This window comes from Pelophylax lessonae (genome assembly GCF_965119305.1).
Source record: "Pelophylax lessonae genome assembly, chromosome: 3".
NCBI classification, from domain to species: Eukaryota; Metazoa; Chordata; class Amphibia; order Anura; family Ranidae; genus Pelophylax; species Pelophylax lessonae.
This window is the reverse complement of record NC_138770.1, coordinates 24384865-24401039: the sequence shown is the minus strand read 5'-3', so window position 1 is coordinate 24401039 and position 16175 is coordinate 24384865. Positions and strand designations below refer to the sequence as shown.

The 16175-nt window shown below is 46.9% G+C and overlaps 1 protein-coding gene across 1 annotated transcript in view; it reads right to left on the bottom strand.

Annotated features, from left to right (window-relative positions):
* Positions 1-15816, bottom strand: part of LOC309550701 (NACHT, LRR and PYD domains-containing protein 3-like) — a 138229-nt gene extending 122413 nt beyond the window's left edge. The window contains exon 1 of the mRNA XM_082251035.1: positions 15745-15816. Coding sequence (XP_082107161.1) covers positions 15745-15766 — 22 coding nt within the window. The 5' untranslated portion in view covers positions 15767-15816. The remainder of the gene's footprint in view (positions 1-15744) is intronic.
* Positions 15817-16175: the final 359 nt, after the last annotated feature.

Genomic DNA, 16175 nt, shown 5'->3' with positions numbered 1-16175 from the left:
AAAACTCCAGCTGAACTTCTTTTGGGTCGGCAGCCATGGACTGTTTTGGATATGCTCCGCCCTCAAACGGTCCAGGAACATGTACGGCAGTCCCAAGACAAGAGGGTCGAACACGACGAGATTCCCCGGTTTACAGCCCAGCAAAAGGTATGGGCCCGATCTTATGGCGCTTCCAACACTCGTTGGCTTCCTGCTATCGTCGCAGAGACTTTGGGACCCAAAATGTATAGGGTCTGCCTGGAAGATGGTTCCATTTGCAGAAGGCATGTGGACCAATTGCGTTCTCGTTCTCAGCTGCCCGAATCCCTGACATCGGCTGCACCTCCAGTGTCTCAAGGATCTGCTCCTACCGGATCAGGAGGCATTGAGACTGATGCTTGGGGAGACTCTGAACTTTTGAACTCAGCTCCAACAGAGCCCTCCAGCCCTGGTCCAGAGGTCTGCTCACCCTCTGAGCTAGGGAATCCCCTCTTGGCCCCGCCGGTGTCCATTCCGGCCAGCCCTGCTTCCTCCAGCCCCGAGTCGCTGGGTGCCCGTCCTCAACGACACTGTCGCCCTCCTGACCGGTTTCAAATGCAAGACCGGTTACGAGACTTTCGACGGGCCCGCCGAAAGTGATCCGCTGCCATTTTCCCCCCGGAGCTTCCCTGGAAGTTGTTCTCACATCCGGACGTGGAAGAAACCATGTAAATCTCCTGAGTTGGAGGACTGTATTGGACAATTATGAGTTACTGTTTTATGCCTGTTCTTGTTTTGTTGTTTTTTTTTTTGTTTTTTGTTTTTTTTTTTAGGTATGGATGGAAGGTGTTATACCTGAAGGGTTTCACATGTACTGTCACTTTAAGGCTGGCTCCACCCAGGAGTGATGACAAGGGTCAAGGGGCAGAGTGGCCATCTTTAGACACATGTAGAGATGTATTGATATGCAGAGCTGTCCTGTAATGCTGTACAGAGAGTCCTGAATAAACAACCGTTGTTCCAGACCAGAGTCCTGTGTCTCTCACAACACGGAGAATATAACACAATGTAAGGAGACACCACACTGATCACCAATGTAAGGAGACACTACACTGACCACCAATGTAAGGAGACACCACACTGATCACCAATGTAAGGAGACACCACACTGACCACCAATGTAAGGAGACACCACACTGACCATCAATGTAAGGAGACACCACACTGACCATCAATGTAAGGAGACACCACACTGATAACCAATGTAAGGAGACACCACACTGACCTTTAATGTAAGGAGACACTACACTGACCACCAATGTAAGGGACACTACACTGACCATCAATGTAAGGAGACACTACACTGACCGCCAATGTAAGAAGACACTACACTGACCACCAATGTAAGGAGACACCACACTGATAACCAATGTAAGGAGACACTACACTGACCACCAATGTAAGGAGACACTACACTGATCACCAATGTAAGGAGACACCACACTGACCATCAATGTAAGGAGACACCACACTGACCACCAATGTAAGGAGACACCACACTGACCATCAATGTATGGAGACAACACACTGATAACCAATGTAAGGAGACACCACACTGACCTTTAATGTAAGGAGACACTACACTGACCACCAATGTAAGGAAAACTACACTGACCATCAATGTAAGGAGACACTACACTGACCGCCAATGTAAGAAGACACTACACTGACCACCAATGTAGGGAGACACTACACTGATCACCAATGTAAGGAGACACTACACTGACCACCAATGTAAGGAGACACTACACTGATCACCAATGTAAGGAGACACTACACGGATCACCAATGTAAGGAGACACCACACTGATCACCAATGTAAGGAGACAGCACACTGATAACCAATGTAAGGAGACACCACACTGATCACCAATGTAAGGAGACACTACACTGACCACCAATGTAAGGAGACACCACACTGATCACCAATGTAAGGAGACACCACACTGACCACCAATGTAAGGAGACACCACACTGACCATCAATGTAAGGAGACACCACACTGACCATCAATGTAAGGAGACACCACACTGATAACCAATGTAAGGAGACACCACACTGACCTTTAATGTAAGGAGACACTACACTGACCACCAATGTAAGGGACACTACACTGACCATCAATGTAAGGAGACACTACACTGACCGCCAATGTAAGAAGACACTACACTGACCACCAATGTAAGGAGACACCACACTGATAACCAATGTAAGGAGACACTACACTGACCACCAATGTAAGGAGACACTACACTGATCACCAATGTAAGGAGACACCACACTGACCATCAATGTAAGGAGACACCACACTGACCACCAATGTAAGGAGACACCACACTGACCATCAATGTATGGAGACAACACACTGATAACCAATGTAAGGAGACACCACACTGACCTTTAATGTAAGGAGACACTACACTGACCACCAATGTAAGGAAAACTACACTGACCATCAATGTAAGGAGACACTACACTGACCGCCAATGTAAGAAGACACTACACTGACCACCAATGTAGGGAGACACTACACTGATCACCAATGTAAGGAGACACTACACTGACCACCAATGTAAGGAGACACTACACTGATCACCAATGTAAGGAGACACTACACGGATCACCAATGTAAGGAGACACCACACTGATCACCAATGTAAGGAGACAGCACACTGATAACCAATGTAAGGAGACACCACACTGATCACCAATGTAAGGAGACACTACACTGACCACCAATGTAAGGAGACACCACACTGATAACCAATGTAAGGAGACACCACACTGATCACCAATGTAAGGAGACACCACACTGACCATCAATGTAAGGAGACACCACACTGATAACCAATGTAAGGAGAGACCACACTGACCATCAATGTAAGGAGACACCACACTGACCACCAATGTAAGGAGACACTACACTGATCACCAATGTAGGGAGACACTACACAGACCATCAATGTAAGGAGACACCACACTGACCACCAATGTATGGAGACACCACACTGATAACCAATGTAAGGAGACACCACACTGACCATCAATGTAAGGAGACACCACACTGACCACCAATGTAAGGAGACACCACACTGATAACCAATGTAAGGAGACACCACACTGACCACCAATGTAAGGAGACGCCACACTGACCATCAATGTAAGGAGACACCACACTGATCACCAATGTAAGGAGACACCACACTGATAACCAATGTAGGGAGACACTACACTGACCATCAATGGAAGGAGACACTACACTGACCACCAATGTAAGGAGACACCACACTGACCACCAATGTAAGGAGACACTACTCTGACCACCGATGTAAGGAGACACCACACACTGACTACCGATGTAAGGAGACACTACACTGACCATCAATGTAAGGAGACACCACACTGACCACCAATGTAAGGAGACACTACACTGACCACCAATGTAAGGAGACACTACACTGACCATCAATGTAAGGAGACACCACACTGACCACCAATGTAAGGAGACACTACACTGACCACCAATGTAGGGAGACACTACACTGATCACCAATGTAAGGAGACACTACACTGACCACCAATGTAAGGAGACACTACACTGATCACCAATGTAAGGAGACACTACACGGATCACCAATGTAAGGAGACACCACACTGATCACCAATGTAAGGAGACAGCACACTGATAACCAATGTAAGGAGACACCACACTGATCACCAATGTAAGGTGTTATATTCTCACCTTCTTACTACGGCAGACTCGTTTCAGATGGCCTGCCTTTCCACAATTATGACAGAGCTGATCCTTAAACCGGCAGACTTTGTGATCATGGTCTGTATTCCCACAACGGTAGCAAGCTGACGTCCTGGTTGGTGAGGGTCTATATTTACAGTTAGCTGCAGTTTGCTTGACTGCTGTTCTGAAAACTTTCTCTTTAACCTCTTCCCTTCTGCTCTGGGGGTTCAAAGCTTCTGTATCTTTCACAGCCATTTCCATCACTGAAGCTATCTCAATTGCCTTTGTAAGGGTAAGGTCTTTCTCTGTTAACAGTCTCTTTTGGCTAGACTCACTATTCAGTCCCATGACAAACTTATCCCTCAGTGCAGTTGGTAAATACTCCCCAAAAGAACAAGTTGAGGCTAGTCTGCGAAGGGCGAGCACATAATCCTTAATATCTTCACCCGGCTGCTGCTGCCGCTGATAGAACCTGAATCTCTCTGCAATCTCTAGTGGTTTAGGCTGGAAGTGATTCCCTAACAGTGTCAGGAGCTCTGCCAAAGTCTTAGTTGCTGGTTTTTCAGGGAAAAGGAGATCCCTAAGAGTGTCATATGTCCTAGCACCAACCACTGTCAGAAACACTGCTACTTGCCTGTCGTCTGGGATGGCATTTGCACAGAAATATTGTTCTAATCTTTCAATCCAAGAAATCCACGTTGTCTGTTCGCCATCAAATTCACTTAATGTCCCGATCAATGACATTTTCCTGCTGGGCTCTGTGGGTGTTTGTATTCCTGACAATCCAGAGTTTTTTTTTTCTTCCTTTCCTTTCTCACACGGATAGTAACCTTGTAAATCCCATCCTCGTCGCCACTGTTATATTCTCCGTGTTGTGAGAGACACAGGACTCTGGTCTGGAACAACGGTTGTTTATTCAGGACTCTCTGTACAGCATTACAGGACAGCTCTGCATATCAATACATCTCTACATGTGTCTAAAGATGGCCACTCTGCCCCTTGACCCTTGTCATCACTCCTGGGTGGAGCCAGCCTTAAAGTGACAGTACATGTGAAACCCTTCAGGTATAACATAAGGAGACACTACACTGACCACCAATGTAAGGAGACACCACACTGACCACCAATGTAAGGAGACACCACACTGACCACCAATGTAAGGAGACACCACACTGATCACCAATGTAAGGAGACACCACACTGGTCACCAATGTAAGGAGACTCTACACTGACCACCAATGTAAGGAGACACCACACTGATCACCAATGTAAGGAGACACCACACTGACCACCAATGTAAGGAGACACCACACTGACCATCAATGTAAGGAGACACCACACTGATAACCATTGTAAGGAGACACCACACTGACCTTTAATGTAAGGAGACACTACACTGACCACCAATGTAAGGGACACTACACTGACCATCAATGTAAGGAGACACTACACTGACCGCCAATGTAAGAAGACACTACACTGACCACCAATGTAAGGAGACACCACACTGATAACCAATGTAAGGAGACACTACACTGACCACCAATGTAAGGAGACACCACACTGACCATCAATGTAAGGAGACACCACACTGACCATCAATGTAAGGAGACACCACACTGATAACCAATGTAAGGAGACACCACACTGACCTTTAATGTAAGGAGACACTACACTGACCACCAATATAAGGAAAACTACACTGACCATCAATGTAAGGAGACACTACACTGACCGCCAATGTAAGAAGACACTACACTGACCACCAATGTAGGGAGACACTACACTGATCACCAATGTAAGGAGACACTACACTGACCACCAATGTAAGGAGACACTACACTGATCACCAATGTAAGGAGACACTACACGGATCACCAATGTAAGGAGACACCACACTGATCACCAATGTAAGGAGACAGCACACTGATAACCAATGTAAGGAGACACCACACTGATCACCAATGTAAGGAGACACTACACTGACCACCAATGTAAGGAGACACCACACTGACCACCAATGTAAGGAGACACCACACTGACCACCAATGTAAGGAGACACCACACTGATCACCAATGTAAGGAGACACCACACTGACCACCAATGTAAGGAGACACCACACTGATCACCAATGTAAGGAGACACCACACTGGTCACCAATGTAAGGAGACACCACACTGACCACCAATGTAAGGAGACACCACACTGATCACCAATGTAAGGAGACACCACACTGACCATCAATGTAAGGAGACACCACACTGACCATCAATGTAAGGAGACACCACACTGATAACCAATGTAAGGAGACACCACACTGACCTTTAATGTAAGGAGACACTACACTGACCACCAATGTAAGGGACACTACACTGACCATCAATGTAAGGAGACACCACACTGATCACCAATGTAAGGAGACACCACACTGACCACCAATGTAAGGAGACACCACACTGACCATCAATGTAAGGAGACACCACACTGACCATCAATGTAAGGAGACACCACACTGATAACCAATGTAAGGAGACACCACACTGACCTTTAATGTAAGGAGACACTACACTGACCACCAATGTAAGGGACACTACACTGACCATCAATGTAAGGAGACACTACACTGACCGCCAATGTAAGAAGACACTACACTGACCACCAATGTAAGGAGACACCACACTGATAACCAATGTAAGGAGACACTACACTGACCACCAATGTAAGGAGACACTACACTGATCACCAATGTAAGGAGACACCACACTGACCATCAATGTAAGGAGACACCACACTGACCACCAATGTAAGGAGACACCACACTGACCACCAATGTAGGGAGACACTACACTGATCACCAATGTAAGGAGACACTACACTGACCACCAATGTAAGGAGACACTACACTGATCACCAATGTAAGGAGACACTACACGGATCACCAATGTAAGGAGACACCACACTGATCACCAATGTAAGGAGACAGCACACTGATAACCAATGTAAGGAGACACCACACTGATCACCAATGTAAGGAGACACTACACTGACCACCAATGTAAGGAGACACCACACTGATAACCAATGTAAGGAGACACCACACTGATCACCAATGTAAGGAGACACCACACTGACCATCAATGTAAGGAGACACCACACTGATAACCAATGTAAGGAGAGACCACACTGACCATCAATGTAAGGAGACACCACACTGACCACCAATGTAAGGAGACACTACACTGATCACCAATGTAGGGAGACACTACACTGACCATCAATGTAAGGAGACACCACACTGACCACCAATGTAAGGAGACACTACACTGATCACCAATGTAGGGAGACACTACACTGACCATCAATGTAAGGAGACACCACACTGACCACCAATGTATGGAGACACCACACTGATAACCAATGTAAGGAGACACCACACTGACCATCAATGTAAGGAGACACCACACTGACCACCAATGTAAGGAGACACCACACTGATAACCAATGTAAGGAGACACCACACTGACCACCAATGTAAGGAGACGCCACACTGACCATCAATGTAAGGAGACACCACACTGATCACCAATGTAAGGAGACACCACACTGATAACCAATGTAGGGAGACACTACACTGACCATCAATGTAAGGAGACACTACACTGACCACCAATGTAAGGAGACACCACACTGACCACCAATGTAAGGAGACACTACTCTGACCACCGATGTAAGGAGACACCACACTGACCACCGATGTAAGGAGACACCACACTGACCACCAATGTAAGGAGACACCACACTGACTACCGATGTAAGGAGACACTACACTGACCATCAATGTAAGGAGACACCACACTGACCACCAATGTAAGGAGACACTACACTGACCACCAATGTAAGGAGACACTACACTGACCATCAATGTAAGGAGACACCACACTGACCACCAATGTAAGGAGACACTACACTGACCACCAATGTAGGGAGACACTACACTGATCACCAATGTAAGGAGACACTACACTGACCACCAATGTAAGGAGACACTACACTGATCACCAATGTAAGGAGACACTACACGGATCACCAATGTAAGGAGACACCACACTGATCACCAATGTAAGGAGACAGCACTCTGATAACCAATGTAAGGAGACACCACACTGATCACCAATGTAAGGAGACACTACACTGACCACCAATGTAAGGAGACACCACACTGACCACCAATGTAAGGAGACACCACACTGACCACCAATGTAAGGAGACACCACACTGACCACCAATGTAAGGAGACACCACACTGATCACCAATGTAAGGAGACACCACATTGGTCACCAATGTAAGGAGACTCTACACTGACCACCAATGTAAGGAGACACCACACTGATCACCAATGTAAGGAGACACCACACTGACCACCAATGTAAGGAGACACCACACTGACCATCAATGTAAGGAGACACCACACTGACCATCAATGTAAGGAGACACCACACTGATAACCAATGTAAGGAGACACCACACTGACCTTTAATGTAAGGAGACACTACACTGACCACCAATGTAAGGGACACTACACTGACCATCAATGTAAGGGACACTACACTGACCATCAATGTAAGGAGACACTACACTGACCATCAATGTAAGGAGACACTACACTGACCATCAATGTAAGGAGACACTACACTGACCTTTAATGTAAGGAGACACTACACTGACCACCAATGTAAGGAGACACCACACTGACCATCAATGTAAGGAGACACCACACTGATAACCAATGTAAGGAGACACCACACTGACCTTTAATGTAAGGAGACACTACACTGACCACCAATATTAGGAAAACTACACTGACCATCAATGTAAGGAGACACTACACTGACCGCCAATGTAAGAAGACACTACACTGACCACCAATGTAGGGAGACACTACACTGACCACCAATGTAAGGAGACACTACACTGATCACCAATGTAAGGAGACACTACACGGATCACCAATGTAAGGAGACACCACACTGATCACCAATGTAAGGAGACAGCACACTGATAACCAATGTAAGGAGACACAACACTGATCACCAATGTAAGGAGACACTACACTGACCACCAATGTAAGGAGACACCACACTGACCACCAATGTAAGGAGACACCACACTGACCACCAATGTAAGGAGACACCACACTGATCACCAATGTAAGGAGACACCACACTGACCACCAATGTAAGGAGACACCACACTGATCACCAATGTAAGGAGACACCACACTGGTCACCAATGTAAGGAGACTCTACACTGACCACCAATGTAAGGAGACACCACACTGATCACCAATGTAAGGAGACACCACACTGACCACCAATGTAAGGAGAACCACACTGACCATCAATGTAAGGAGACACCACACTGACCATCAATGTAAGGAGACACCACACTGATAACCAATGTAAGGAGACACCACACTGACCTTTAATGTAAGGAGACACTACACTGACCACCAATGTAAGGGACACTACACTGACCATCAATGTAAGGAGACACTACACTGACCGCCAATGTAAGAAGACACTACACTGACCACCAATGTAAGGAGACACCACACTGATAACCAATGTAAGGAGACACTACACTGACCACCAATGTAAGGAGACACTACACTGATCACCAATGTAAGGAGACACCACACTGACCATCAATGTAAGGAGACACCACACTGACCACCAATGTAAGGAGACACCACACTGACCATCAATGTAAGGAGACACCACACTGATAACCAATGTAAGGAGACACCACACTGACCTTTAATGTAAGGAGACACTACACTGACCACCAATGTAAGGAAAACTACACTGACCATCTGTTATATTCTCCGTGTTGTGAGAGACACAGGACTCTGGTCTGGAACAACGGTTGTTTATTCAGGACACTCTGTACACTACAACATGCATTACAGGACAGCTCTGCATATCAATACATCTCTACATGTGTCTCCAAGATGGCCACTCTGCCCCTTGACCCTTGTCATCACTCCTGGGTGGAGCCAGCCTTAAAGTGACAGTACATGTGAAACCCTTCAGGTATAACACCTTCCATCCATCCCTAAAAAAAAACAACAAAAAAAAAAAAAAAAACACAACAAAACGAGAACAGGCATAAAACAGTAACTAATAATTGTCCAATACAGTCCTCAAACTCAGGAGATTTACATGGCTTCTTCCGCTCCTGGATGTGAGAACATGGCAGCAGATCACTTTCGGTGGGCCCGTCGAAAGTCTCGTAACCGCTCTTGCATTTGAAACCGGTCAGGAGGGCGACAGTGTCGTTGAGGACGGACACCCAGGGCCTCGGGGCCGGAGGAAGCAGGGCTGGCCGGAATGGACACCGGCGGGGCCAAGAGGGGATCCCCTATCTCAGAGGGTGAACAGACCTCTGGACCAGGGCTGGAGGGCTCTGTTGGAGCTGAGTTCAAAAGTTCAGAGTCTCCCCAAGCATCAGTCTCAATGCCTCCTGATCCGGTAGGAGCAGATCCTTGAGACACTGGAGGTGCAGCCGATGTCAGGGATTCGGGCAGCTGAGAACGAGGACGCAATTGGTCCGCATGCCTTCTGCAAATGGAACCATCTTCCAGGCAGACCCGATACATTTTGGGTCCCAAAATTTCTGCGACTATAGCAGGAAGCCAACGAGTGTTGGAAGCGCCATAAGATCGGGCCCATACCTTTTGCTGGGCTGTAAACCGGGGAATCTCGTCGTGTTCGACCCTCTTGTCTTGGGACTGCCGTACATGTTCCTGGACCGTTTGAGGGCGGAGCATATCCAAAACAGTCCATGGCTGCCGACCCAAAAGAAGTTCAGCTGGAGTTTTCCCAGTAGTTGCATGTGGTGTGGTTCTGTAAGCAGAAAGGAAGGAGTCCAGCTGCTGGGGTGACAGGGACTGTTGTTTACTTGTAGCCACAGTAGCTTTGAAATAGCGTTTGAAGGTCTGTACAAACCTTTCTGCTTGACCATTTGTAGCTGGGTGGTAAGGTGCGGTCAACTTGTGTTTGATGTTGTGGGCAGTCAGGAAACTCTGAAACTCCTGGCTTGTGAATTGTGCACCGTTGTCTGTGACAATTTCTCTGGGGTATCCAAACGTAGCAGCGAGATGTAACAGTATGGAAATCGTCGCCTTAGTCGTTGGCTGGGTAACAGGAATGACCTCAGGCCACTTTGAATGGGCATCAATAATGATCAAAAAGGTGTGTCCTCTGATCAGGCCTGCAAAGTCCAAGTGTAGGCGAAACCAGGGGACCGTGGGCCAAGTCCAGGGCTGGACGCACCCTCGAGGAGGGTCTCTTGCAGTTTGTGCACATCCAGCACACGCATTCACATATGTCGTGATATCGGAGTCTAGGTTCGGCCACCACACATAGCCTCGGGCCTTTTGTTTCATACGTGTGCCCCCGGGATGACCAGTATGTAGCAAGTCCAGAATGTGTCTCCGGAGGGTCTGTGGAACGATCACTCGGTCTCCCCATAAAACACAGTTGCCAGCCACAGTTAATTCCAGACGCCTACGGAAGTAAGGTTCATAATCCTGTGTGACAGTTGCAGGCCAACCGTACCGTACCCAGGAGAGTATTGTCTGAAGGAAGGTATCCTTGGCTGTATGGGCTGCTACTTCCCCGGAAGACAGAAAGGACAGGCTGGTGTAACGACAACTCTTGACAGGTGGAGAAGAGTCTGTTAATGTCCTTGTCAGCCGGGACATGGCGTCCGCATTAGCATTGGCATCATGGCTGCGATACTGGATTTTGTAGCTATATGCTCCCAAGAATAGGGCATAGCGTTGAAGACGGGCCGCAGTCGTCTGGGAGATGCCTTTGTCAGGGCTAAAGATCTGAAGGAGTGGTTTATGATCAGTCAGTATGGTGAATTCCCTACCATACAGGTAAAGATGAAACTTCTTAATTGCCCATATGAGCGCCAGAGCCTCTTTGTCAATGTGAGAGTAATTGCTTTCTGCTTTTGTCAAGGACCTGGAGGCGAATGCCACAGGTTTCTCTGACCCATCTGGTAAAACATGAGACAGTACAGCCCCTAGACCATAGGGTGAGGCATCACAAGCCAAGGTGAGAGGCCTTTGGAGGTCATAGTGCACGAGCATGCGTGACGCCAACAGCTTTCGCTTAGAAACTTCAAAAGCACGTTGGCATGCAGCCGACCAGTTCCATCTGGAGTGTTTCTCCAAAAGCTTGTTCAACGGAAACAAAGTGTGTGCTAGATCCGGCAGGAATTTGTGGTAATAGTTCAGCAAGCCCAGGTATGATCGCAGCTGTTGGACGTTGGTTGGGGCTGGAGCTTTTACTAAAGCATCAACTTTGGCTTCCGTGGTGTGTATACCCTCAGCATCCACAAGGTGGCCACAAAACTCCAATTTAGGTACCATGAATTGGCATTTCGCCAAGTTCACTTTTAGACCCTGCTCTTGGAGTCTGGCCAACACAAGCTCCACGTTACACTTGTGTTCCTGGTCCGTCAGGCCCGTGAGGAGCATGTCATCTAACAGGCACTGTGTGAAAGGAATGTCTGCCAAAATCTCATCCATTTTGCGTTGCCAAATGGCTGGGGCGGAGGCTACGCCAAACACCATCCGATTGTACTCATACAGTCCCTTGTGAGTGTTGATGGTTAGAAACTTGCGGGACGAAGGGTGGACCTCAAACTGTAAATAAGCTTGCCTGAGATCAAGCTTGGTGAACTTTTGACCTCCTGCAAGAGAGGCAAAAATGTCATCTACTCTGGGTAGGGGATACTGGTCTATCTCCAGTTGAGAATTTAGTGCCATGCGGAAATCGCCACAAATGCGTAAGTCCCCATTCGCTTTCTTTACTGGTACAACTGGTGATGCCCACTCGCTGTGCTCTACCTTTGAGATGACACCTTGTTCCTCCAGCCGGCTTAGTTCAGCTTCCACACCTGCTCGGAGTGCGAAAGGTACCGTCCGAGCTTTGAAGAACCTAGGCTGGGCATTGGGTTTCAGCCTGAGTCTCACACAGTCATGCTTTATTTTTCCCAAATGGTGATCAAAGACTTGCGGGAATCGCTGTTTCAGGGATTCCACCCATCCCTCGTTATCTCTTGATGTGATGGTCACAGTGTTGCAGGGGTTAATGGCGATGTCTGGCATGCCAAAGTGAGCAATCCAGTCTCTCCCAAAGAGAGGGGGTCCCCCATGTTCTAGGATATACAATGGCATTCTCTTTGTCTGACCCTTGTAGGATACCTGTACTTTCACGTACCCCAGTGGGTGGAGTATCTGCTTTGAGTATGTCTGCAGTTTAATTGGTGTTGGACGGACAGTTGTTCGGATCAGAAGTTTTCTCCATTGTTTCTGGGTGATAACTGAAACTGCTGCTCCTGTGTCTACATCCATCTTGAGTTTCTTCCCTTCCACGGTTACCTCTACAGTCATTGCTGAGGGTGCTGAATGCATATGATGTATGTCCAATCTGTGGAGCACTTCCTCATCCTCTGATTCAGATGACGATGTATATCTTCCCACCATATATGCCTTTGTCCTGGTGTTCAGAGGTTGTTTATTTCGCACCTTCTTACTACGGCAGACTTGTTTCAGATGGCCTGCCTTACCACAATTATGACAGAGCTGATCCTTAAACCGGCAGACTTTGTGATCATGGTCTGTATTCCCACAACGGTAGCAAGCTGACTCCCGGCTTGGTGAGAGTCTATATTTACCGTTAGCTGCAGGTTGCTTGACTGCTGTTCTGAAAACTTCCTCTTTAACCTGGGGGTTCAATCTGCTCTGGGGGTTCAATGCCTCTGTATCTTTCACAGCCATTTCCATCACTGAAGCTATCTCAATTGCCTTTGTAAGGGTAAGATCTTTCTCTGTTAACAGTCTCTTTTGGCTAGACTCACTATTTAGTCCCATGACAAACTTATCCCTCAGTGCAGTCGGTAAATACTCCCCAAATGAACAGGTTGAGGCTAGTCTGCGAAGGGCGAGCACATAAGCCTTAATATCTTCACCTGGCTGCTGCTGCCGCTGATAGAACCGGAATCTTTCTGCAATCTCTAATGGTTTAGGCTGGAAGTGATTTCCTAACAGTGTCAGGAGCTCTGCCAAAGTCTTAGTTGCTGGTTTTTCAGGGAAAAGGAGATCCCTAAGAGTGTCATATGTCCTAGCACCAACCACTGTCAGAAATACGGCTACTTGCCTGTCGTCTGGGATGGCATTTGCACAGAAATATTGTTCTAATCTTTCAATCCAGGAGCTCCACGATGTCTGTTCTCCATCAAATTCACTTAATGTCCCGATCAATGACATTTTCCTGCTGGGCTCTGTGGGTGTTTGTATTCAGCTGACAATCCAGAGTTTTTTTTTCTTCCTTTCCTTTCTCACATGGATAGTAACCTTGTAAATCCCATCCTCGTCGCCACTGTTATATTCTCCGTGTTGTGAGAGACACAGGACTCTGGTCTGGAACAACGGTTGTTTATTCAGGACACTCTGTACACTACAACAGGCATTACAGGACAGCTCTGCATATCAATACATCTCTACATGTGTCTCCAAGATGGCCACTCTGCCCCTTGACCCTTGTCATCACTCCTGGGTGGAGCCAGCCTTAAAGTGACAGTACATGTGAAACCCTTCAGGTATAACACCATCAATGTAAGGAGACACTACACTGACCGCCAATGTAAGAAGACACTACACTGACCACCAATGTAGGGAGACACTACACTGATCACCAATGTAAGGAGACACTACACTGACCACCAATGTAAGGAGACACTACACTGATCACCAATGTAAGGAGACACCACACTGATCACCAATGTAAGGAGACAGCACACTGATAACCAATGTAAGGAGACACCACACTGATCACCAATGTAAGGAGACACTACACTGACCACCAATGTAAGGAGACACCACACTGACCACCAATGTAAGGAGACACCACACTGACCACCAATGTAAGGAGACACCACACTGATCACCAATGTAAGGAGACACCACACTGGTCACCAATGTAAGGAGACTCTACACTGACCACCAATGTAAGGAGACACCACACTGATCACCAATGTAAGGAGACACCACACTGACCACCAATGTAAGGAGACACCACACTGACCATCAATGTAAGGAGACACCACACTGACCATCAATGTAAGGAGACACCACACTGACCATCAATGTAAGGAGACACCACACTGACCACCAATGTAAGGAGACACCACACTGACCACCAATGTAAGGAGACACCACACTGACCATCAATGTAAGGAGACACCACACTGACCACCAATGTAAGGAGACACCACACTGACCACCAATGTAAGGAGACACTACACTGATCACCAATGTAAGGAGACACCACACCGATAACCAATGTAAGGAGACAATACACTGACCACCAATGTAAGGAGACACCACACTCACCACCAATGTAAGGAGACACTACAATGTAATGAGAGGGTCGGATTTGGCTTGCATGCCTTGTATTTGACACATTTGTTCTAGAACCTCTCCCCTAAACTAAGATTGCCCCCCTTTTCTGGCCTCTCCCATGCTTGATAGGAACATTTTATAAACCGGTTTTCTGACGTTTGCTTTAATAGGTTTCGAATTGACTGTCTCCAGTTTTTGATGGAGTCCATCAGCTGTCACTCCTTACCACCTAGGTGTTCCAGTCACTGGGATTTGAAATTTCCTCCATTCTATCCAAACTAAAAATGTGTGAGTTAAACTTTAATATACATTCCCAAAACTCAGTCATTTTCTTATGTGAATACAAATCTTTACTTCTGAGAATGTCTACTGGCTCCAAGACTGGACTGACTGGTGCCTGAATGGCATAGGTATCTGTCACCCTTCTGTTCTACATTATATGTTTCCCTTCTTTTTCTGAATTAGCATAAATTCTAATCAAACACCTTGTCTGGTATGGTAGTTCTCACCTTCAGGAACATTGGACGCCATTTTTTTTATGGCATGAGACCCACCAATCAGATACGGACCTGGAATTAAAAGGAAACAACTATTTTAGCTAAATGGATTAAATTGTAACATGTTAATTAAATCCAGACCTCCGCATTATTATCACAGCTAGATGAATATCTGACATAAACTGTAGATGACCCCCCCAGGATCCCTCTCTAGCTGGCATCATACAGATCACTCTTCATCTACAAAGTACATCTACAGATATATGTGAGTCATAGATTTGTGCTACAAGTCAAAACCAACATTTACCACTTGCCGACCGGTCATGTTGACTGTACTGCGGCACAGTGGCTCGTTATCGTCTGGCGACGTAGACCTACGTCACCAGACATTCCCCTCTCTCGGCGGCGCACGCGCAGGGCCGTCTTTTCCACTGGGCATACCC